Raw genomic sequence first — 26,063 nt, 5'->3', positions numbered from 1 at the left:
TCTAGCCATCTTTCCATTCAGTCAGATGTGGAGCTCTGTGTAAGCTGAAACTTGCATATTACTGAACTCTGAATGAATATTCATTTGGAACTCTCTCCCTTGTGATATTTACCTCCTTTATTAATTTTTTTGCTGTGCTGTAAAAAACTTTCTATTCTGGAAAATTTTGGAGCTTAGTTTGTTATTTTATATCTCAGCTGGGTTTTGTTTTTGTTTTTGTCTTTCCTCTCTGCTGCTCTGAATGCAGGTTATTATTATGATTATTATTACTATAATTGATTATTTCATGTGTAATTTTATTCTTTATTGTTGCTATATTCAGAAACTCTGGATGTTCAGCCACTTTGGATGTTCATTATGAAGCAGACAAGTGGATGATTCATGTTTATTCATGTTTCAGAATAAATTTTAAAATACTCTATATCACCTTGGTCATCCCACCAATGTGTCTGTGCTAACATCAAGAATGTTTTATACTCCCATTCATTTTGGTGGGCTTATCAATATACATTCTCCTTTGGCCTTTGCTCTTTTTCTATTTAAACAACTGGTGGAGAGAGAAGGTAAGTGCTATAGAATGCTTGGCTTTTCATTAACATTCAAGATGATTAATTTTATCCCCTTTCTGGCTACTAATAAGCTTCCTCCAGTCCTCCCACAGTGTCTCTCACCGACTGCCCCTCCTTCTGCTGAGGGGTTATAAACTTCATAAGAACTACTATGCCTGCCCAGTTCCCTAAGAAAGAAGTCTAGCACAGTGAGAGAAAGCATTTAGTCCATAAACTCCTTTTGGCAAGTGACTACAAGCATTTTGACATCATGGATCCATTGGCAAAGGCCAAGTTGATGGGGAAGGAAGCTAAACCTGGGAAGAAAACTAAACCGGGACTACTTGAGGTAATAGTGATTACAAGATATCTTACCGGACTGGGATTTATGAACAATATCTGAAGTAGGTGAGGACTCTTGCAGTGCAAGCCGATCCATATTTACTTAGAAGTAAAAACCCTCTGTGTTCAATGTGGCTGACTCTCAGGTAAGTGGGTAGAAGACTGCAGCTTTAATTATTGAAATATTCATATTTAAAGTATGGTGAATGAAAACAACATTTTCATAATTAAAGGGGGAACATTTGGAATTTCTGTTTTTGTCTTCAAGACCTACAAATCAGAACTTTCCTTGTCTGCATCAAACATGCTTTTTCGGACAGTTCTCATTCAACTTAATGCAGCTGTGACTATTTTCATGAAACCTTATTCTAAAGAATATGCTCACTTCTTTTACTCATCATATCCAAAACGTGATTTTGATGGATTTGCAACATTTTGGATAATTCATTTTGATTTAAGAACCAAAGAACACACTGAAATTTGCCAAGTGAGCAAACTTAATCCAGTGAACCACATTCAGTGTTCAGACTTAATCCAATTTGTATGTCCATGTTAGAGATCTTGGCTCATATCCTAAACATATATTGGCAGTGTATCTCATGAAGATCAGTCAAAATTTGGACCAAGACAAATTTTGCAGAAGCCCTGTGACTTCTGGAAATTATTATTTTGTTTACTCTGAAGCATGTATTGCTGCATGAATTGCAACAACTGGAGGATTGCTGCTGAGAGAAGAGGATTTCTGACATTTGCCCCTGTACAATTTTCCCAGTATTAAACTCCTCCAAACTGCTATCAGTCTGGCAGAAGAAATGATGGTATTTTTGTGTTTGCACTAACGGTAGCTTGAGTAGAGGATTTGGATTAGTAAAATAAACAGGGTAGAGGGTTAAATGCTCTCTTCCTCAGTACTGCTCTATTTGGTTTGTGGGGAGTGGACATACTTTAAATTCAAGATATAGACTGTCATTCTGCTTGGGACTTATATCTGCGGAAATAGCGTTATGTGGGCACAAAATTGAATTCAGTAGTTTCACGATGTTCACATTCACCTAGGGGTTGCTGTGTCATTCCAATGTATGAGTGTTTGTCATGCAATGGTAGCTAGTAAAGTGACAAGTGTACCATGGCCCTGATGCAATGTGGGCGCACATTGTGAATTAGTGTACTCCCCAGTGCTCATCTGGACACTGGCTAGGAAGTGCCACAGCACAACAGGAACTTCTGATGCATGTAGAAATTAATTAATTAAATAAATATGGGACAGCTTTTGTTATATGGGATGGGTATCATGGTTTTAATGTTTGTAATATTATAATTTTTATGCGATGTTTTAATTATTTTATTGTAACAAGTTTTTAAAGAGTTTTTATTTGTAAGCCACCTTGGGTCCCTTTCTGGGAGAAAGGTGGTGTAGAAATTAAATAAATAAATGTCAGAAATGCCTGATTTGCATCAGAAGTGCCCGAAATTCATCAGAGCACTTTTGCCAGTGCTTGGAGGCACATCTTCACAATTCACTAACAGGGTTCCATAGCCTTTCTACAACATAGCTACAGATAAAAAACGTATGGTAGTTATGAAACGTAGGATTTTCGCCATTGGTGAATCCAATCACAGCTCTTCAACATACTTTGTAGCTTGACTTGGTTATCTCTTTTGACTATTTAAACCATGGTAAAATGTTAGGTATAAATGCTGAAAGCTTCTGAATGCAGCTATGACTGAGAGATTGCCCTGCCTCATCCACAAAGTGAGGCCCAGATGTCATTGAGGTCTTCTATTTGTAAGCCTCCCATGTTTTCCCACTCTTCTTGTCTTTACCCACACACAAACACACACACTCAATAAAATGAAACTGTGAAATAGCTTAAGTCTTTTGCTTTGTGGCACTGACAGTTACCTGTCTGGGAAGTATTACCAGGGAATCAGAATGAGACTTCAATCAGGAAGATGGTCTCTTATCACACTACATATGCTAATTGATTTACTTAGTGCCAGGATGTTTGTGCTATTTCAAATGTTAACTGACTTACTTGATGACAGGATGAATTCAAAGGCATAGCCATGTTAAGTCTGAATCAGTATGCAAAGGGATCTTGTAGCACCCTTGAAGCTAACTGAGAGAAAGAAATTGGTACCATAAAGTTTTGTAGACTAAGAGGTGAAACAGACAGCCCCGAAGAAATGGCTTGCCACTGCCTCTTTGCTCGCTGGGTTGGGGCCATGGCAACTGCATGCCACACACACCCAACCTGGCATTTTCCTGGCCCAAAAAGAAGTGGAAGAAAGCCGCTCCTTTTTGCAGCGGGGAAAAGGCGCCTTTGCCGCCTTGGTGGCATTTTTTCCAGGTTTCTGTGGCACGGCACATGTAAACATCACACTCAGAAATGTTCTGAAGCCACACCATGTGCAGTCATCCATGTGGCTTCCTGGTGGTGTGGCACCATGCTGCTGTCTGAACGCCACACCGCCAGGAAGCTGTCTCTTTTTGCCGGTCTGTACTGGCCCTAAGTCAGCTTCATCAAATGCTTGGAGTTAAGTGCCTAGGGAGAAACCATTATAACTATGAATGAGCATGTTTTATGTGTGAATAACAACAGAAATGCAAAACTTGTGGGTATGGTGATGAGGTGACAAATTTAGTTTTAAGGATGGTCAATGGTCATTGGGCAATGAAGGAAGGAGGAATGGTGTTGCCAAAAGCCAAGATGAGTAAAAAAATCAAGGGAGTTATTGGAATGTAGTTTGATGCTGGCTGTGAACCAGAAAGGAGATATGATATTATTATTATTATTATTATTATTATTATTATTATTATTATTATTTTCTAAAGCACTGTAATTATATGATAAACTAGTCAAGAGAGCCCTTATGAGGCTGAGGTATTAACTAGCATTATAACATATGTACTGTAGTATGCCAAGAAACCAGTGTCTCTGTTCAGTCAACTGTTGATGGGCTGAAGTTTGTGTGTACATTCTATTTCTGCTGTTTCTCTTACCAATCTTCCTTTGTAATTTGCAACACCATCCTGGTGTAAGAATGTCTGCAAAATGGTTTGGCCTGTGTTAAATAATGTAATGGTCACACACACTATACATTTTGTGTTTGTTTTCTCTGACCTTGCTGTTGACAACCTGCTCACAACTGTGCACCATATGTGAGGCCTGTCTGTCTATATTTCTGTTTTTATATACTACAGTACAATTCATCAGATATATAAAATATTATCTCGGCCCAAATTTTTATATATATGGACACAAATGGACAAGACTCTTTTTGGTTGTAACAAAATCCAGGAGTCATAATCCTGTGAAACATTCCCTGAAATTATCAAAATATATCCATTCCATGAAGAATTAACAATTCAAAAGCTTTGTTGTTGTTGTTATTGTTCTTATGTATCTTCACTTCAACTCAGATTTATGGTGACAATATCCTAAGGTGTTCTTGGCAAGATTTATTCAGCAGAGGTTTGTCATTGCCTTCCTCTAAGCCTGAAGGTGTTTGGCTTGTTCAAGGTCAACCAGTGAGTTAAATGCCTGAGTGGATACAAACCCTGGTCTCCCAGACTTTTAATCCAACACTCAAACCACTGTGCCAAGCTGGATGTCCTCCACTAAACTTATGACACATTATGTGTCATAATAAATTAATTAATTCTTAAAACACCATCTAAGAGTTCTTCCTAATCCAAAGCAGTCTTATCAATGAGGGTCGTGGCCAAAGCTTGGATAAATTCCATTTTTGGACTGTGGCTTTCACAGTAACCAAGCTAGCTGGGTAATTCTGGGAGTTTAGTTTAAAACTGTAGTTTAAAACAGTATTTTTCTCAAGCTCTGATCATGTCCATGTCTGCAATGATGGGGAAACCTGGCTTATTGTTTGGGCTTCTGGATCCACAGGGAGGATGACCTGTTTGCACAACTGGAACTCACAATGGGCTGATATCAGCAGCACTGTCTGTTCACTCCTTCCTCCTGTCCTGGCCAGTCCTATGAAAATGCAGTATGTATCAGGGGAACTGAACGAACATGACAGTGACTGTGGTGTGGTGGGAGTTGGAATTGCCAGATGGGAAGAGGTCAGTGGTTCACCCAGCCCTGAGCATGTCCTCACTTTTTCTACTCACCCGCCAATGCTCTTTGCACCAATCTGCAGTCCACACACTTAGGATATTCTCTGAAGCTTTTGGCCTGATTTGCAGCAAATGGGGATTCTTTTTACTCCAGACAATTCCCCTGGAGTGCAGGTTGTCCCTGTGTTTTGCCCATTTTTGGCCCTGTGCACCATATAAACAGGTAAGTGTGGGGATGAAGTGGGAATGTTTTTTTTCCCTCCGTATGACACGGCCCATATCTTCCACCCAGATGTCTGTGATGTGCTTCATGGTACCCATGTTGCTCTTCTATAAATAGGCTTCAACTTCATGGGTTGAGTTGTTTCCTGTCTTAAGGTGAACAGGTAACCCTCATAGGTTAGGAAGCTCAGTGTGTCCAGTACTGGATCACCTATCAGCAAGAGCAAGAACCAGGATTAAGTACTGGTCACCATTAGATTGGGGTCTTTCTGAAAAGAGTCTCACCGTAAAGCCTCCCCACAACCACTATATCTTATCACTGTACAAAAGCAAACCTGCCTGCAAGACAGAACCACCCAGCACCAGAGCTTGGGAAAGTTAATTTGGTGGACTATAGCTCCAACAGGCCCCCAACCAGCATGACCTTTGACTATGCTGGAAATCAACTTTTCAAAACTCTGCCCTTTAGACACAGAGGAGTTGGTGTTTTGACTGCCTTGACACAAGCATATGTGTATTATGTGTAGTGCATAAAGAAGAACAGAAGTTAGGAAATGTGTGGGTAATATCAAAGCTAAACCTACAGTTGGGCAGAGTGAGGATAATAATAATAATAATAATTTGTTTTATTTATATACCGCTATTCCAAAGATCATAGCGGTGAACAGCAAGTAAGCTAATTAGCAAGTAAGCTAATTTGCCCCCAACAGTCTGGGTACTCATTTTAGCGACCTCGGAAGGATGCAAGCCTGAGTCAAGCTTGGGCCCTTTTGCTGGTCTTGAACTCGCAACCTTGTGGTTTTGAGTAAATGGCTGCAGTACAGGCATTTAACCACTGCGCCACCAGGATGAAGCTATAGACAGCAGATTTTAAGCATCATACAAGTCTTAGTTACATGATGGTTATATTGTGTTTACTACTAGGGATAAGGAAAAATTATTGTATGATCTTCTGTCACTGATGCCAAACTAACTTGTTTGGTTTTGAGGGCATTGTGCATCTCTACTTCATGGATAAAGGCTGCTGTTTGTTACCCTGCTTGAGGCAACAAAATACATTAGACTGGCTCCATGTAATATGCAAGCAAAAGGAAATCAAAGAGATAGAAAAAGAATTTAGACATGGAAAGCTGTTGTAAATCTTGCATGCCCCTCATTTCATGGGACATCTTCCATGTACTTCTTTCTTTAGAATATTTTATTCTTTTTTCTCATTTACTCTTTAAAGTCCTGCCCAGAATTTTAGTACTTTCAGTACACATGTGCTTAGTCACAGACAAGGACTCATAGCTAATAGTAGTCAACTCTGACGATTAAGTTTCCCATTGCCTTGATGGGCCTCATGACATTTGCACCCATCTGGACTGGGGGGAGGCAGTAAATGAGTTTGACTTTGATTTGAATCTCAGAGCTGCTCAAAGAATTTCTGGATAGAATCAGTGTGTGAGTGGATGGAGATGATATTGCAGCTGGTGGTGATGTCATGTAACTAAACTTACCTAAATTTATCTGAACCCCTAAAACAGGGGTAGGCAACCTGCGGCCCGTGGGCTGGATGTGGCCCGGCAAGGCCTTGGGGCCGGCCCCAGCCCGGTCCTGCCGCCGATTGCCGCCGGGGCCTTTGGCCTCTTGCGTGCAGGAGCAAGGGGGGCAATTGTCTATAGATGCCTCAGAAACATGCATTTATATTAACATTTTTTTAAAAATCAGCAAATTTTTTTGTGTGTCTTCCACTTTTTTTAAAAAAAAAAGTGTCCACCACTTGAAAATGTTGTCCTACATTTGTCCCAGTTTATTTATTTATTCAAATTGTAAAAAAAAAATTAATTATTTATTTTTTGGCTTCAGCCCCCCAGTTGTACATTGTGCCATGGTGGTATTCAGTATAGGGTGTGTGTACTTCACTGGCAGATATTCACACTAGGCTGGGACAATGTAGGCTCTCCACCAAAGACTATTTAGTCATACTAAAAATGTTGGCTGTTGCTCCCCCAAGCCCGCCATCCTCCTGTCCACCTTGTCATCACAACACAGCACAAGACAGTATCTTGAACTTCAGTATGAGACATCATTTGAACCATGTGATATTAGAGGTATCCCCTGTTAAGTTACAATTATAATGGAATACTTTGGTTATTAGAAAAAGGGAATTAATCACAAGCACTAGCAACCCGTGGTGTGAGCAGATGAAATTACTTCTCTGGTAAACCCATGGGTTGTCCCTGGTTACAAGGCACTCACTATTTGTATCTGTTTACTTCCTAACTTCGTCATGACACCTTTGGAATTATTGTTCTATGATGAAGGAGGCTAGGAATCTTAATCTCAGGGCTCTTAGCACCTCAACAGCCCACACTTCTGAGGATTCTGTGGGAGAATCCCAACGGTAGCAGGATGGCAGTTACAGAGGTATAAAACTGATATTGGTTTTTATTATAATAAGAGTCTTAATATGATTACAGTCTCAGCTTTTCTAGTCATGTACGCTTTCTGAAAAGTGTTTTTATTGTCTTGAAGTCTTCTATGATCTTTCTGCAACTTGCTGGTTCTTCATTTGTCTCAGATGAGATGTAATGGTGGACAGAGGACAGTTTGAAAGACAACAACTGAACTGGCTTTTCTCTTTCCCATACCTCTTCCCAGACTGAATTATCTATACTAAACTCTTTGCCTCTACTGGCCAACAGAGCGATTAGATCTTTAGTCAGAGATAGTATATTTCCCTTTAAAAGCTCAAAAGCACTGAGAGACAGACTTAATCTTTGTACACATTTGTTGGCTCACTTTATTATTATTACAGTTTATTTATAAAGCCGTAAATGTGCACAGCTCTGTACATGATCAATTAAGTTAAAAATAGAGACCTGCCTGAGGCATACAATCTAAAGTTGTAAACCTCTCAGATTTTAGATTGACAAGCAAGAGGAAAAACAAGTCAAACATCAAGTGAGGCTCTGTGATGACTCTGCCGTCTTATACACATATCTCCATCACTTTCATGATTAAATGTTGTCGTTGTGTGTCTTCAAATCATTTTTTACTTATGGCAACCCTATCACAGGGTTTTATTGACAAGATTTGTTCAGATGGGGGGGGGTTGTCTTTATCTGAGGCTGAGAGAGACTGGCTTGCCCATGGTCACCCAGTGGATTTCAATGGCTAGAGATGTAGTCCAATGCTCAAACCACTAAACCTACACTGGCTCTCTCATTATTTAAATAAAGGGTTGGAAAATAGGGCCCTAATAACCTCTGTAGCAGAATGGAAGTAGCACAATAATTTTTATAATGCTGGAATTTAGAGCAGGGCAATGAGGATTCAAACCTCAGCTCTAGCACAAATTTTGCTAGGAAAAAAAACATAGGTGGCTATGTTAGTACATGCAGGGGAAACCAAAAGGAAAGTAGGATAACATTTTGCTTGTTGTTGCTTGTTGTTAACTGCCTTCGAGTTGACCTCGACTCATGGTGACCCTGCAAATGAGACTTCAAGATTCCCTATCCTCAACTGCTCTGCTCAGGTCCTACAAGTTCAGGGCCGTGGCCTCTTTCATTGAGTCTCTCCATCTGGCATGTAGTCTTCCTCTCTTTCTACTGCTTTCCACCTTTCCTAGCTTTATCATCTTTTTAAATGAGTCATGTCTTCTCATGATGTGGCCAAAGTACAACAATTGGTTTCCAGGGAAAGATCAGGCTTGATCTTTTCTAGGACTCATTGGTTTTTCTTTTTAGTCATCCAGAAAGGGGCATGCATTACAGAGATCCATTGCTATGTCTGCCACATCCATAGCCTTCTGTGACTCCATCAGGAAGGAAATGTCTGAGTCAACTCCTCGTGGTGGTGTTGGAAAGAATGACTGGTGATATCCTGAAAAACATGGGAGGCAGTTGCCAGTATATAGAAGTTTCAGCAGAAGGGGGAATAGTGCAGAAATAATAGTATGAGTGGATTCTGCACAGCTAGGAAATCCCATTCCCTTCCCCATTTCATTTTAATATTGGTTATTGTGGACAGGAGAGAAGCTCCCACCTATCATAAATAAAGCTGGCATCATGGAATAGTGAAGGCATACATTTTAATAGATGACAAGTTACGATTGGGACAAGACATGCAAAATACTACATATGAAACTCAAAGGGAGATGACACCTTCAAATATGGAATAAGAATGCATTCTTGAGACAATATATAAGAAAGTCTGGGAAATTCCAAAATCTTTCAATACTTGGTTCAAGTATTTTATTATTATTGCCATTTCTTCCATAATATTTGAAATCTCCCCCCCCCCACCCCGAGTAAAGTTATATTGGCATTAAAATGGCAGTTTACTGTACCTTCTTGGTTATAGCTAGAGAGGGCTGCCAGAGAAGGAAGATGTCTATGATAAAAAAAACCAGGTCATTTCTTGGCCAGATCTAGAGTGAAAGAATGCTTTTGGTGGAATGCTGTTACAGGCCAGAGAATATTCTGTTACCAACCTCTTGGCTTGTTCATATAACCTTAAAGGAGAGAATTTAACTTATTAGGCAATGAGCTCTATGTGTGAGAGCGAATATATCAGTGGAGAACTGGTTACAGGACATGTCAGTTTAGGAAGAATGCCAGATACTCTGGAATGTAAACAAGATAAGAAACACCTCCACAAGTGTAGCTAGACATCAGATGACACCAGGAGGAACACTAACACTAGGCAAGGTCACTACACTAGGTATCACTACATGACAAGAAAAGGGATGGGCTATAAGATAAAGAGCTTTATCGATTGGTCAACTGAAGAGCTGAGTGGATATAGAAAGAGAATAAAATGAAGCTGAGAAGCAGATCTTATAAGGCAGAAGACGTTGTTGATGAACAATGACCATCATTCCTGAAAGCCTGATTCATGATGGTTCTGGTCCCAACCACGTGTGTTTATTTGATTGTTTGTGGAGAGGCCTGTGGATATACAGTACATGTATGTAAAGGGATCTTGTAACACCTTTTAGACAGTAACTGTGTAAAAGAAGTTGTAGCATAAGCAGAAATAATAAAGTTTGACAGCACTTTAACTCTCATGGTTCCATGCTATAAAATCCTGGAATTTGTAGTTTTTGTGGTATCAAGTCTCTCTGACAGGGAAGGATAAATATCTCACAAAACTATAAATCCCAGAATCCCATAGCATGGAGTTATTATGGTAGTTAAAGTAGTGTCAAACTGCATTATTTCTGCAGTGCAGAAGCACCTTTGGTCTACTTCCTCAGATGCACTCCATTCACCTGAGGAAGTAGAACAAGTCTAAGAAAGCTAATGCTACAACTTCTTTTGCACAGTTAGGACATCCACTCGCAGCAATTGTGTCTATTTTTTAAAATAAAAATGCAAACATATCACTTTCAGAGCAGCCATCATGGGTCATCTTCTCAATCACACAACTGAGGCTGCTGCCCCCATCACACTTCCTTCCCAACTCTTTTTCAACCCCACCTCCCTGACCCATATCCTACCAATATTCCTTTTAGTTATTTTTATTTTATTTTATTTCACTTTTTTCATGCAGTTCCAGAGCTCTGCTGTTATGACCTAAGCTTATTGTAAAAAAGAAAAGAAATATAATAATAATAATAATAATAATAATAATAATAATGGAAATCAGGCTGCTTGGGAATAGAAACAGAGAAAGGGGAGAGGGAGAGAGAAGGGAACATTGACATCATGTGACTGCCAGTCTTCCAACTGCCCCAGCAGTGATGTTTCACACCTGTGAACTTGTGTGATTGCAAGGTCATTGGTGGGTTTCCCTGTCAATGAAAAGGGATGCAGCAGCTATGGGTTGAGGACAGAGCAGTTACAGATTAGAGGCGTTGTTGTGTGATATGTATCACCAAATCCATTTTTTTCCTAGTCTAATCACAATTTGAAAGCTGTGTGCAGTAATTTCCTTTGAGGGTATATAGACAGGCACTTTGTGCCGGCCTGCACATGAAATAGGGCTGTGGTAGGGCTGAGAATTCACATGCTCCAAGCCCTTGTTCTGCTGCCCATGTGCCATTATGGTGCACACTCATCCACATGGGCAGTGCCATGCCCAAATGGTGTTCTGCGGAAGTGGCATCATCACGGTGCATGAGTGTACCTGTGGTGCCCCTTCCAGGACACAAAAAGAATCTGCCAAGAAGAAGGTTCTTTTTGGTCCTTCCAGAAGAAGGTTGATGTGGCCTCCATCTAGGCCTCAAAGGGTTGATGTTGAGCCGCCCGTCTGTAGAGGCCCTTAATTTCAAAGATGCTACAAAATCACTTTGCATACTGATATTACAGGCTAACACAGCTGTGTCTGAATTCTACCGCTGTGGATATACAATTTGTATTAATGTTAGTATTTTCTGGAATCTGCAGGGAACTATTAAACAAATGTATGGCAGCTGGCATCAGGGACAATCCTGATTCCTCTGTTGCTGCTATTTACCAAATGTCTCAAAAGAAATAAATTAGTATGGCAATGCAGGATAATATTTCCAGATGGATACAGCCCTCTGTGCCTTGAGTCCTGTCAGCCTGAAGGACTGGAGTCCCCCAATACAAGCCTGTCCAGGTTTTGAGATCTGAAGAGAAGCCCTTCTCTTAAGTCTTTCTCCCAAAGAGGCACATCTGGTGGAGATGCAAGAGATGGATTTCTCAATGGCCTTCCCTATTCTCCTTCCATCAGAATATTTATTTAGGCACACTTTTGGCAATTGCTTGCTGGGTGGGTGCTGTATTATTTATTTGTTTAAAACTGTATTATGGACAGGAGAGATTTTTTAAAATTTAATTGTGTTTTAATGTTTGTGAAGTGGCTTGAGTACCATTTTGGGGGAGAAAGGTGGGATGTGAATAAAACTGATGAAATGATTTAAGAATGCATTGATGCTCATCCCACCTGTGGAGTCTGGTTTCATTGGACCTGCAACTGGGCTGGCCATTATAATTTAGTAAACTAGCTCTTAAGTGGAGCCTTATATCTGGATGCAAAAGGATCCAGAGGAAGAAAGGAAAAGAAAGGAAAATAATAAAAAAAGATCTGTTCAAGATGTGTCTGCTTCTGCTACCTGCTGCAAAAAGAAGTGATATGGCACAACTTTTAATACCCATTCATTTAAATATTTACTTAATGTGATACTCATGTTGTAGTAGGTAGGTGGCTCAGATCTGATACCTGCCACCTGTTTTGTACAATATATCAATAAAATCATGTGAAATTTTAATGTTAGGTGAAGTAGTTGCCTTATTTTTGGCTGTTTGGAATTATATCTGTTTTGGGTGGTTTTTTAAAGGTTTCAGATCAATGGGCTGGGATATAATGCTTATCAGATCTCTTTCTTCCCTGCTATTCCTCTCTCTAACCTCCATCTGTGATGAGATGACACCAAGTGACACTGTATCCTCATTTATTACCCCTTTCTTAGGATGTCACACCTGCTCTACTTCTCTCAGTTTTCACTGCTGTGCTGGGCTTTTTCCAATATGGATACTGCATTGGAGTCATTAATGCTCCTCAAACGGCAAGTAAAAATACTTAGTTTTATTCTTTCAATATTGAGTACCATATATTGTACTTGGTCTGGGGTTACATTATATCTCTTGACCTTATAAGGCCAAGGGATGGCTTTCCAAGTTTTTGCCAAATGAGTCACTCTGGCAAACATTAGGCAAGACAGTGTAAACTTGTAAGAAGTCAGCATAATGAAGGCCAGATTCAGATATAGTGTCAAATCCTAGCTTAGTATTATGTGTACAACCCTGTTCCTCATAAAGCTTGAAAGTAACATGCTACAGCATGGCCTACAACATGGTAGTTTGGGAGTAATAACATTAGAAATGTCATTACTTCTTCAAAGCTATGTAACCACTAATAACACAATACTTTCCTTTGCATCTATACTTGATGCCAACTAAATCCTGATTTGTCACAATGTACTGTGTGAATAGCTTCTAGCGTTTCAACAATTTACTGAGCTCCTTATAGGGCAAACATCACATTATTATGTATTTATAAGCAGCTCTGGGGAAATTGTTTTAAATAATTACATTTCATAACAAATAAATAAATAAAGTACACGTAATTACTTTTTTTCATCACCACAGATCATCATGACCCATTATGCTAAGGTGCTGGGCATTATAAGTGATCAAGAAGCAGAGATTGATAGTGAACGAGATGAGGCACTGAAAAACCCTACTGTCATAATGCTCTGGTCTTTGTCTGTGGCCATGTTTGCAGTTGGTGGAATGATTTCTTCCTTCACAGTTGGATGGATTGGAGAAAAGATGGCAAGGTGAGGAACAGTCAGTTTTGCCTTGATCTCACAAGTAGCCAGGCAGAAACATTTCCAATAACATGCAAATGGGGGATGATGAGTGTGACAATTCTCATCGGCTAATGGGAGCTACTACATTATCATCAGCATTGGTTTATCACTGTAACAAAATTACTGTGAGGAGGCATCCATGAAGACTTTGGGCAGATAAATCAAAACTAAGTAGCCAAGCAGCCCTACTAATTTCCATGGAATCTGTATAAATACTGCTTGTAACATGGATGTGTTCTTCAGATTGGCCTTGAGAATGGCAAGACACTGTGGCCCCAGACTGTGTCCTCTTGTCGTGCAGTGCTGTGAGAAGCATCTTGTGGCCCATTTGATGGTCATCCCATTCTGCCTTGCCCACTGGAGGTTGGTGGCTTCCATATCAGTGGGGCAGTGAATCTGTTCTGAATTGCAGACTGAACTTTAAATGTTCTCTCCTAGTTGCTAGTTGAATCCTATCCCCCAAATAGAGTTCACATGCAAACAAAACCCTGGAATGGACTGACTGACCACTGACATGGAAGCCACCAACCGCCATTGGCCTTTCCTTCCACTTCTACCCATTGAGAGTTAATGCAGTATTCTCTTCCCCACGCTTCTTGCTTTCTCAAGCACAAATCCTTCCTGGCTTCTTTATGCATGGTTAAAAGTGTTATGGCACCTATAGCTTTAATCATGGTTAATATTCAACAGATACACTTCTAATCTGGCTTTTCTACTTCTCTTCAAACTCTAAAGATGGTCCTGGTTAATGCTGTGCTATAGCAACAGGTTTTTAATAGGATGCACGTCCAAAGTTTTGAAGTAGAAAGAAAAAGATGTCCATTTTGCAGATTTTGATTATTGGACTACATATTTACCTATTTTAGCTTTCTCTGTTGTGGAAGTATTTGAGCTTAGAAAAGTTGCCTACATGGACTACAAAAAAGTACCTTCTCATTCTCTGGGAAGTAGCTTGACTAGTTTGATACCATCATACACCAAAGCGAGTGAGATTCAGGGCCTTTTCCCATGTGGATGTGGAATTTATTCCCTCTCTTGTTTCAGAGTGAAATCTATGCTGCTTGTGAATGTCCTTGCAATTGCCGGGAATGTCTTCTTGGGTGTGGCAAAGTTTGGTCCTGCACACGTCCTTATTGTTATAGGAAGATTATTGACTGGACTGTATTGTGGTAAGTTGAGGCAGGTTCTCAGCAGAAAATCACTGCTCTCTGAGTTTCCCCAGAAGATTGGCTTGAAATGCTTTGATCTGTAGTTGGCATACAAGATGCCATGAACTAAAGAAAGAAAGAAAGAAAGAAAGATAGGAAGGAAATTAGGTATAACAAAATGGCAGGAATGTATAGGTTTTGGTAGGCCTGGCACCCATTTTTAGCCATTGCTGAGGCACAGGACTGACCCTTACAATATCCAGGGCCTGGCTTTATCAAGCAACAGCAGAAAGCTTCTGCTTTAATCTGTCCACAATGCCCAATAAACCTTTCAGGTGTGGACTGATCCCAGACATCTTCAAAATGCCTTGAAAAGCATTTTAACCCCCACCCCACCCCCCAGATATCAAGCAAAAGCAATGTGAGCATTGCTCATTGCTTGACTTTTCCCCCATGTTATTTGCAAAAGGGACATTTTTGTCCATGTATTAACCCAAAAAGTAACGCATCGCAGGTAACTTTTGCTTGTAACCTGCTATTTCCACACTCAGAGTATGACACAGAGGACCCTGAACCTGAGAAACTTTCAGAAGGAGTACCTTTTCCTGTCACTGTTATTCTGTCAGACCCTGAAGAAAGTTACTTTTTGGACTACAACTCCCAGAATTCTCCATAGCTACTGTTCTTGCTGACTTGCCATTTTGATCTCAGAATAATGACCTCCAGGATCTCTGTACCATGGATGCAGAAAATTGAATTACTTTATGGGACCTCTCTGTTTTAGAGCCTTTAAAACACACAGGAGACCTGATCTCTTCAAAACATGAACTCCCTTTTGTAATTTCACAGACCTATACCTTCCAAGAAACAATTCTGTTTTAAGTGCTTATTAAAACAGCAGGGATAACTGTTTGTTCTTGGCATGTATTTGCTTTGATTAAGTCATTAAGCTGTACACATATTTTGCCCAGGACTCTCATCTGGACTTGTTCCTTTGTATGTTGGAGAGATAGCACCAATTTCTCTTCGTGGTGCTCTGGGATCATTTAACCAACTTGCTGTTGTTATAGGTATTCTCATCAGCCAGGTACGTAAGTTCACAAAAAGCTAAATAATGCCAAAGCCTATTTTGTTTTGCAACATGTATGGGTCGAGGGCTAAACAGGACACCCAGGAGCCTCTATCTGAAGCCTCCCAGTTCTTCAGTTTTTAATTATATCCAGAGTATGCAGAGATTGCAAACTCTACTATTTAGAGCTCCAGCTCCTAGAATTCCCAATCAGCATTGCCATATATCAAAAAAGTGATTTTTCTAAGACCTGGTTTTGTTCTTATTTTGTCCTTTCATATGATTCTAGTCAAATATGACTTTAAAACAAAGCAAATAGTTGCTCATGCTATCACATCTCAGGGATGGGTGGCTGGATGGACAGACAGACAGACATGATTCTGATGAAATGGACTCTAGTCCATGAATGTATACGGCCATAATGGACATGTTTAAAGTTCCACAGGGTGCTTCAATTTTAACTAGGATGTTGCTGAATAGAGTTCCTCATACTCAGGGATCTGTCCATGGTCTTGCAATATACTAGTTGACTGACTGCAGATACTGTACTGTAGCCTTCCCCTAATGTGGCACCCACCAGATATGTTGGATTATAGTCCCTGTCATCTTTAGTCATTAGTCTGTTGGGGAGAACAGTATCTTTAGTGCAACACATTTGGGAGAACTTATTTAGGAAAAACTGACTCAATGGACTGACAGGATTATTTGTTCATTCTGACTTTTGTTACCATCGTAGAATGCTGCGATGGCACATCTGTGAGATCCAAGTGATTCAGTTATTTCACCTAACTGTCTGGTGATCTCACATGGAAAACAATTTCCTGATGTTACAATATTATACATTTGTTACTAACCTGTTTGCAGAGGTGGAACTATGTCTTTCCTTTCATCAGTGGCATCACTGGGGAGGGGGGTGGTGGTTACGGGATGATGATGATGATGATGATAATAATAATAATAATAATAATAATATTTTATATACCACCTTTCCAAGAAGATCAAGGCAGTTTACAACATTACAATTACAAAATTACAAAACACATAGAGCAAACAAAATCCATAAACAAATACAATAACAATCAAAGAAAATAAAAACATTACAGTCTAATGAAATTCATAATTAACTCCTTTCCCAGTCCCTCAACACAGGTTCAAATGGCAAAAATTAAATAAAAATACATAGTAATTATAGCAATAAAGCAAAATACAAACAAATAATAGAGTAAAACAAGTGAAAAGAAAATAATCCCCATTCTCAACTTCCCATCTCAATCCTAAAATCCAATATAAACTTAAAAAAAAAAAAAAAAGGAGGGGGAGACAAGACTCCTCCTTAAGTCCAGGAGCCAAGGCATGGGTGGAGCCCAGGTGGAAGGAGGGCAACAAACACTCTCTCAGCCCAGCATTCCCTGGCAGATGGTGAAGAGGAGATGCCTTCTGGTCTTGAAGCTAAGCAAGTTCATTCCTGGCTAGTACTTGGATGAGAGATCACCAATGAATACCAGGTGCTGTAGGCTGCATTTCAGAGGAAGGAACTAACAAAACTGCTTCTGAGGGTTCCTTAAGAACCCTATGAAATTCATGGGGTCACCATAAGTCGATAGATGACTTGAAGGAACATATACACACTTCTGTCTATAGTTTAGAGAGAGAGTGTGCGCAATATCACATATATCTTATTCAAACAGATCCATATCATCCTCAGGTTCTTGGACTAGATGTTCTGCTGGGCAGGGATGAAACATGGCCACTGCTTCTTTGCTTGTCTGGTTTTGCGGCTGTTCTTCAGATTTTCCTCCTACTGATTTGCCCAGAAAGCCCTAGATACTTGTACATCAAATGTGGAAATCTAGAGGAAGCTCAGAAAAGTAAGGTCATTTTAATATTGATTTATTTTTGGGGTTCTAACAATGTATGTATGTATGTATGTATATATGTATTTATTTATTTATTTATTTTATGCATCCCCTTTCTCCCAACAGTATAATATTTTGTATTGTAATCCTAGGGAGAGGTGGGAAATAATTATAATTATAATTATTAGAGGCTACATTTTTCCCCAGAAGCTTCCTCCTTCTGTCTCTTTATTCATTTGGCACTCTTAAGTTAAAAGTCTGTTGTCTTCAGGCAGAGGAGCACAATTAAACTAGTTTCTATTACAACTTCATCACTTGGTCATTGACATCTTTTGGAATGGCTGGAAGGCAGCTAACAAACTTCCTCAGCTTTTAAAGTCAGCAAGCATTTTCTTTTCTCGAGCAGATCATTAAACAGAGAGTCCATGAATATTTAGAAGGGAATGCCATAATCACAAAAAGTTAACATGGGTTTCTAAAAAAACAAGTCATGCCAGACTAATCTGATCTCTTTTTTGATAAAATTACCAGCTTGGTAGATGAAAGGATTGCTGTAGGTATAACATATCTTGATTTCAGTAAGGCCTTTGACAAGGCCCCCATTACACTTTTGCAAACAAGCTGGTAAAATGTGGGTTAGATAATGCAACTGTTAAATTCATTTGTAATTGATTGGCCGAACCCAAAGGGTGCTCAACAATGGCTCCTCTTCATTCTGGAGGCAAGTGACCAGTGGGGTGCCACAGGGATCTGTCCTGGGCCCAGTACTATTCAACATCTTTATCAATGACTTGGATGAACGTATATGGGGCATGCTTATTAAAGTTACAGATGATACCAAATTAGGAGGAATAGTTAATATCCCAGAGGTCAGGATAAAAATTCAAAATGACCTGAATAGATTAGAAAGCTGGGACAAAGCTAACAAAATAAATTTTAACACAGAGAAATGTAAAATACTGCACTTAGGGCCAAAAAAAAATGAAATGCATAAATATAGGATGGGGGACACCTGGCTGAATGAGAATACATGTGAAAGGGATCTAGGAGTCCTAATATATCACAGGTCAACAGTGTGATGTGACAGGTAAAAAGGCCAATGAGATTCTAGGCTGCATCAATCGAAGTACAGTGGTACCCCGGGATACGAATTACCCAGCTTACTAATTTTTCGGGATACGAAAAAATCCCATAGGGATTTATTGTTTCGGCTTACGAAGGTTTTTTCGGGTTACGAAAAAACCTCGGCGCTGTTTTCAATGGAGCCGCGGCGGAGCCGCGGCTTTTTTTCCATTAGCGCCTATGGCAATTCAGGTTACGAAGGTTTTTCGGGTTACGAAATTAGCCGCGGAACGAATTAATTTCGTAACCCGAGGGAGCACTGTATAGTGTCTAGATCAAGAGAAATAATAGTGCCACTCTACTCTGCCTTGGTCAGGCCTCACCTGGAATACTATGTCCAGTTCTGGGCACCACAGTTCAAAAAGGATGTTGATAAGCTGGAGCATGTCCAGAGGAGAGCAACCAAAGTGGCGAAGGGTCTGTAAAGCATGACCTGCGAGGAGAGACTTAGGGAGCTGATTATGTTTAGCCTGGAGAAGAAAGAGTTAAGAGGTGATATGATAGCTTTGTTTAAATATTTGAAGGGGTGTACCATTGAGGATGGAGCAAGCTTGTTTTCTACTGCTCCAAAGAATAGGACCGGTAACAATGGATGCAAGCTACAGGAAAAGCGATTCCACCTAAACATTAGGAGAAACATCCTGACAGTAAGGGCTGTTCAATAGTGGAACATACTCCCTCGGAGTATAATGGAGTCTCCTTCCCTGGAGGTCTTTAAGCAGAGTCTGGATGGCCATCTGTGGGGGATGCTTTGATTGTGAGTTCCTGCATGGCAAGGGGTTGGACTGAATGGCCCTTGTGGTCTCTTCCAACTCTATGATTCTATGTGCTAAGTAAACTGTGAGAGCTCATGTTTATTGTGACTATTGTATTGCCATTATTACCTTCAAGGATTGTGTACTATCTTCAGTCTGGAAGCCTGAATGCTTTAATAAGGAACAGATATTCTGGGAAAGATGGGCCATCCCTCCCCTGAAAGGCTGCATTCACACTTTAATCACATCTGACATAATTTTAACTGCCATGTCTCAATGCTATGGAATTCTGGGAACTGTAGTTTTGTGAGACATTTAGCCTTCTCTGTCGGAGCACTCTGGTGCTTCAACAAACTACTATTCCCAGAATTTCATAGCACTCAGCCATGACAGTTAAAGTGGTGTCAAACTGGATTGTTTCTGCACTGGAGATGCAGCCAAAATCACAAGGAACCCTGTGATAGAATCAGAGACCTTCTGCATCCTAGGCACTTTCTCAGCCACAGCCCTTCTCCAGCTTCTGTCACTGCTAATTTAATGATGATATGCCGAGAATAACAAACATGAGTGCAAAACACCATTCAATCTGTCTTGGTCTTTTCTCAACAGATTAATGGGGTAGCAGAGACACTAAAGTGCCTTTCCTGAGGGAAACAGGCTTGAGTGTGAAAGCCATGTAGTCTCCAATGTTATGCCTGGATTTGACTCCCTAAAATAGTTGTCATGTATTGCTTTGCAGAAAGTCTAATATTTTGTCAGTGAATTTCCCTTTTCAGCCAAATACACCATCCTTGAAGACTTACTGTATGCTTTGATTTCCAATGGCCATCCAGACTCCGCCAGTGAGCATGGCCACAACCTATGCTGGTTGCTTGATACTGGGAGCTGTAGTAGAAAAGTAAAATTTCCAAGCAATGGAAGAAATCATGAACTTTCCTTGCTCTCTTCCTAGGCTTGAAAAAGCTGAGAGGACAAAGCTACGATACTACCAAAGAACTTGAGGATATGGAGAAAGAAAAAGAGGAAGCATCAAAAGAAAAGCCAGTCTCCATCTGGCAACTTGTCACTTCCCCCATCTATAGGCAGCCATTCCTGGTGGCTATTGGAGTCCATATTGCTCAACAGTTTTCGGGGATTAATGCTGTGAGTTCGTCTAGTGATCACTCCTCAGATACAATAATCTACTTACTTATTTGAGAGTAAATCTGAAATAAATCTCATTGAACTCAATAGGACATGTCTGAGTAAGCACTTATAGTCCAAGATTCCTAAGAGCCCTGGTGGCGCAGTGGTTAAATGCCTGTACTGTAGCCACTCATTCAAAACCATAAGATTGTGAGTTCAATACCAGCCAGGAGCTCAGGGTTGATTCAGCCTGGCATCCTTCTGAAGTCGCTAAAGTGAGTACCCCAGCTTGTTGGGGGCAATTAGCTTACACATTGTAAACTGCTTAGAGAGTGCTTAAGTGCACTCATAAGTGGTATAGAAATGTACTTGTATATTGCTATTGCTATTGCTTCTGTAGTTTGATGAGAGGATAACCATAAGTGACCACTGATGATTTTAACAGTTTATTTCTTTCTTCTTGGTTAGATTTTCTACTATTCTACTGATATTTTTAACAAAGCTCGCGTTGGACAACCCGTCTATGCCACCATAGGAGTTGGTTTTGTGAACACCGTGTTCACTGTAGTTGCTGTAAGTAAATAGCTATGTGTGTAATAGTTATTTTATGTCCAGAGAACTGGGAGTCTTCTCTTGCCTGCCATACTGGATGATAGATTTGTGTGATTCTCTTTAACATTGTGCTAAGATGGTTTGCTCTTCTCTTCTTTGGTCAAGAGACTTTTAGTATCACTTGATGTTGTATTAGAAAGTCAACAACTGTTGTTGGTCCAGATCCACATGCCTGCTGTATCTACCCACTGGCTTAGACCTTGAGTGCCAAAAGAGCAAACAAAGTGCAAGGTCAGGTGGAAACATAGCAGCTCCAGAGGAAGTCTTTGTGTACAGAGATATACTGTTCTATGTGGAGCTTGGGAAGTTTGCTCTTTTTTTCTTTTTTGGAGTGTAATTCCCAGAATCCCTCAGGGAGCATGTCCAGAGGCCCATACTCCAAAGGCATAACCTTTCTGAACTCTGATTCTATGATAATACTGTTGTTGTTCTGCACTCCCCTCATGAGCAGCAAAACTATTCCATGTTTAGGTTCTTTAGGATGAGGCAAGGATTACCAGAGGCCCCAGGTGTATCATTTCCACATCTGCTTTATTTTCAGATTTACAACTACAGCAGAAGTGGAGACAAACATGTATCCTACAGGACAGAAACTTCAAAACTGCCAACTGTTGGGTTGCCTATGTTGAGTCAACTGACAATAGCAATATACACATATAGTCTAACTGTTCTTTGTTTTCCACTAACAGATCTTACTAGTGGAGAAAGCAGGGAGACGCATCCTCTTTATGGCTGGCCTATTTGGAATGATGGTGTGTGCAGTAACAATGACCGTCGGCCTTGTGCTACAGGTGGGGCTCTCATTTGTGATCATTTATGTCAATGTTAGCATCAGTTGAACATTTAATGCCCTCTAGCAGAAGGCTCCAGCTATATGAACATCAAACTTGTCTCTTGAGACATGTTCAGTGTAAATGATAGGTTTCTAGGTACTATATTTTATCTGTTTCCACAGAACTGAAGAGGCTGGCTGCGTCACTGTTGAATAAAAAACTTATACAGTTCTTTAATTTATTTTATAAATGCTACAGCCATATTCAGTTGCTGGGGCTATTGAGCTGTCCTATAGGTCAGAGGTTCTCAGTTTTTTTACCTCCAGATGACTTGAACCTCAATTTCTAGAAGCCCTGAATATTGCCCATGCTGGGTATGGCTTGTAGGATCTGAAAAGTAAACTTTTTAAAGGTCCAAGCCAGGGCTCTAACCATGAATAATTCAGCCTCCACCTATAATGAAAGAGCAAATTATTTATAAACCCAGCTTCTAAATCAGGACTGGGGACAATGTGCAGCCCGTGAGCCACATGTCGTCTCCCAGGGCCATTTTTCTTGGCTCCAAAGCCTCACAGGGGTAACTAAAATTGCACCATAATTCTGCTTTGAACACCAAAGTAGTAATGGTCCATCTAAATCTGACTTACTCAAATAAGACATTGCATAGGGCAAAATAACATGCATTTACCAGATAAAGCCTTCGGTTTGAATGAAGTCTATGTACAGGTGCCATATTTGGCTGTTACCACATGAGCGGTGGGATAGCACAGGCTGAAGGCAATGGGTTGGATTTGTCCTTTCAGGTATCTTCCACACTTGCCCACTGAGAATGAAGGAAAAAGATGCATTAAAATGCCATGTAACCACTGATGTTGCTAATGTAATTCTGTTTTGCTTTTGTTTTTAGCCTATGATTGGATGGATGAGCTACATAAGCCTGACTTCCGTCTTCCTCTTTGTCAGCTTTTTTGAAATTGGGCCAGGACCAATTCCCTGGTTTATTGTTGCTGAGTTATTCGGCCAAGGACCTCGCCCAGCAGCTGTTGCAATATCTGGGTTCAGCAACTGGTTCACCAACTTCTGCATTGGGATGTTTTTCCCATATGTAGCTGTAAGAAAACCATCAAATTTACTGCATTTATTATCAAGACTGTTGAATGAGGTTTTCAGGCATTCATATGTTTAAAATATAATGAAGGGAACAAAAGAGGGAAGAAATTTAAATGGTGGGAGTTCTAGACAAACTAGACAATCCAAACCTTTGGTTTCTATACTCTCATGATGCCACATGTAACAGCAGAGAGTTACAATGTTGGCATCTAAATTTACTAGACAGTGTCTTGACTAGTGGAAACACCAGATAACTGGACACTGTACTGACATTCCTTGGGGACCCATCTCTAAGCTGCCATCTTTGCATCAGAGGGAGATCACTACATGTTCAAGCAGGACCTGGACAGATCAGAGGCAGTATGCAAAAATTCTGATCTAGTTAGGCACCCTGTAAAGTGAGACATAAAATAAAACCAGAAGAAAACCCACGAGCAAAAACTAGAAAACTGTGTAAAGCTCTGTGCAATGCACTGGGCAAGATATGGCCTGTTAGTTGTGCATGGCTTTTGCCTCTTCCTGCTGGCCTGCAATCTCCCAGACCAATTCTCAGTGAGGGGAAAAAATCACTTCTTGAAAGGAAAAATTCCCACTCCTGGAAATCTCCAGGCATGACAATGCTTCTCTAAAGCAGGGTGCACCATCTTCCTTGCAGGACCCTGATGGGAATCTGGTCCAAACCAGGGGATCAAAAGTGGCTCCTGACAAAGTTGCTCCCACCCCTGATCTAAAAGCACTATGGTATTCAAATACCAGGTATTTATTCCACACTTAGTCATACTTAGAACAGAGCCACTGAAATAAATGGGACAAGTAAGTCACAACTTAATTCTTATTCATTTCATAGAGCTCTGTTTCAATGGTGTGTGTTATTTGCCTTCAAGTCGTTTTTGACTTATGGTGACCTTAAAATGAGCCTATCACAGGGTTTTCTTGGCAAATTTCTTCAGAGGAGGTTTGCCATCCTCTGAGGCTAAGAGACTGTGACTTGCCCAAGGTCACCTAGTGGATTTCCATGGCCAGGTAGGGATCCAAACCCTGCTCTCCAGAGTCATAGCTCAAACTACTGCACCACACTGGCTGACATGGTACTCTGACTAAAATACCCCTGCTAAATAAAATACTTTGCTTGGTTCCATGAACAGCAACCTATAATGTAGGCACCACATGGGCTTTTCTGTGCTACCCCTGAAAAGGCCACCTCTCTTATAAGCAGCTACTATGCCTTATTTGGTGAGAACACCCAAAAGAAAGGCTTTGAATGATTATCTTTGGGTCTGGATATATGACTAACAGGTTTTCTGTCTCTGTTTTGCCTGCCTCAGGAAATATGCGGCTCATACGTGTTCCTGATCTTTGCTTTTCTGCTGATCCTTTTCATTATCTTCATTTACTACAAAGTGCCAGAAACCAAAGGCAAATCATTTGAAGAAATTGCAGAAGAGTTCCGTCGCCGAGACAAGGCGGGTGCCAAAAATCCCAAAGGAGCTACTGAAATGGAGTATCTGGGAGGCAACCAGGAAGCATAGAGGATCTGTACAAGAAAAGCACTTGAAAGAATGTGTTACTAATGCTTCTGGGAGAAGTTGTGGAGAAAGCATTTTGTTTAAAATGTAAAAATTTGGAAAATAATGCTGGTAGGGTGAGTCTGTTCTGTGGCTTTGGATGGATGCTTTTTACAGAGTTGTCTTTGCCTTCTTTGGGAGCATAATTTCATACTGTCTTGGGAGTTTTACCCAAAAGAAGCACAGGAATGAACTGCCATGATGCATGAATGGGGGACCTGTACCCAAGTTAATTTTCCTTGTAGGATTTACTAAAGGACAAGAGAGAAGTTAGGACACTACAGAAAACATGGTCATGGGTTATTCTATCATTCACTGTCAGTAATCTGACATTTTGCATTTAGTAGAATCTCAGGGTTCTGTGATATGAGAACATTTTGCCACTTAGGAAATTCTTCTGCTGTTGACTTAGCTTGGCTATATGATTAGGTTGGCTCCTTCACTTGGGATTTTAGTGCATGGATGGGCCACGTGTGGCCTTTCTATTATTAAATCACATGGTTTTGTTGCTCCTGTCACTCCTTTTCTTTTGTTACCTAACTTGCTGCCACACCATCAAGTTTTGATGGCATGCAAACCACCATAAAATCTAGACATTGTTTTAAAAAAAACAAGCATGTGAGGTGCATGGACACTTGTTTTCAAGCTGAGTTGTGCCTAAGAAGCATGATTCTGCTCCAAAATAAGGTACACCCCCCCCCACACACACACACATGGCTTTTGTTTTAAAGGGAAATTGATAGGTAAGAAGTAATATGGCTCTCCCAAAATTTCATAGTATAGTGGCAAATTTGACAATGAAGGTGGTGACAGGATGCACCACCACCACCACCACCACCACCCCCAGACATTTCCCATTCCTGTTTTAGGTTGTGGGGTAATCAAAAGGGAATAAGACGCTTGCTTTTGTTTCAGTTGTTTTTGTTAATGTGGGCTGAGAAAGGGAAAGTGGAACTCTTTCCCAACTGGTAAATGATTTACCTCTCCTGAAGTCAGGATATGGAAATCTGTATGTTTTCTCCAGAGACAAATAGCAGGTCAGTGGATGGTGGATGTGAGGTTCAACTTCGGAAAATGATGCTTTGGGAAGGGTTACCTTTCTTTTTCCTGATCCAATTTGGGAGAACCTAATGGCTGCATTTACACTTTTACAAAACCAAGTGATATCTGACCACAAATCTTTCACTGGTTTTGATGCCTGCATTGTGTTTCTTTTCTTTATCTTAACTGTACCCCCTTCTACATGTATTTCCTCCTCTTACCAAGCAATGCTCAGGGATCTCTACCTCCCCCTACCTTTTAAATAAGTATTGGATTGGTACAGTTGCATTCATGAGCTCATATTAAATTTAGTGCATTGTGCCTAAACTAGACAAATGGGAACTTTGCAATGAAATTGTGAAATAACT

The 26,063-nt window shown here is 40.3% G+C and overlaps 1 protein-coding gene and 1 long non-coding RNA gene across 3 annotated transcripts; one reads left to right on the top strand and one right to left on the bottom strand.

Annotated features, from left to right (window-relative positions):
- The first annotated feature begins 746 nt into the window (after nucleotides 1-746).
- SLC2A2 (solute carrier family 2 member 2) lies at nucleotides 747-25,453 on the top strand. 2 transcript variants are annotated; one of them, XM_042455993.1, is made up of 11 exons: nucleotides 747-897; nucleotides 12,617-12,712; nucleotides 13,296-13,486; nucleotides 14,564-14,688; nucleotides 15,639-15,754; nucleotides 17,442-17,604; nucleotides 20,422-20,612; nucleotides 21,063-21,167; nucleotides 21,896-21,997; nucleotides 22,887-23,090; nucleotides 24,415-25,453. In XM_042455993.1, the coding sequence occupies exons 1-11, from the start codon at nucleotides 820-822 to the stop codon at nucleotides 24,616-24,618; spliced, it is 1,575 nt and encodes a 524-aa protein (XP_042311927.1). In that variant the 5' UTR covers nucleotides 747-819; the 3' UTR covers nucleotides 24,619-25,453. The 2 variants fall into 2 exon arrangements, with proteins under 2 accessions (XP_042311927.1, XP_042311928.1); XM_042455994.1 differs by lacking the exon at nucleotides 747-897 and adding an exon at nucleotides 7,555-7,602.
- LOC121924670 lies at nucleotides 13,680-22,780 on the bottom strand. The gene is made up of 3 exons (XR_006102694.1): nucleotides 22,668-22,780; nucleotides 16,591-16,637; nucleotides 13,680-14,793 (listed from the first exon to the last, which is right to left on the bottom strand). It is a non-coding gene; the product is annotated as an uncharacterized LOC121924670 (long non-coding RNA).
- Nucleotides 25,454-26,063: the final 610 nt, after the last annotated feature.

The sequence above is a fragment of the Sceloporus undulatus genome, chromosome 3 (assembly GCF_019175285.1).
Source record: "Sceloporus undulatus isolate JIND9_A2432 ecotype Alabama chromosome 3, SceUnd_v1.1, whole genome shotgun sequence".
Classification (NCBI taxonomy): domain Eukaryota; kingdom Metazoa; phylum Chordata; class Lepidosauria; order Squamata; family Phrynosomatidae; genus Sceloporus; species Sceloporus undulatus.
This window is presented reverse-complemented; position numbering and strand designations above follow the sequence as displayed.

Coding starts and splice junctions, on each gene's coding strand:
- SLC2A2 (XM_042455993.1), top strand. CDS start 820: ATGGATCCATTGGCAAAGGCCAAGTTGATGGGGAAGGAAGCTAAACCT. Junction 898..12,616: donor CTAAACCGGGACTACTTGAG/GTAATAGTGATT, acceptor CCCCTTTCTTAG/GATGTCACACCTGCTCTACT. Junction 23,091..24,414: donor TGTTTTTCCCATATGTAGCT/GTAAGAAAACCA, acceptor TGCCTGCCTCAG/GAAATATGCGGCTCATACGT.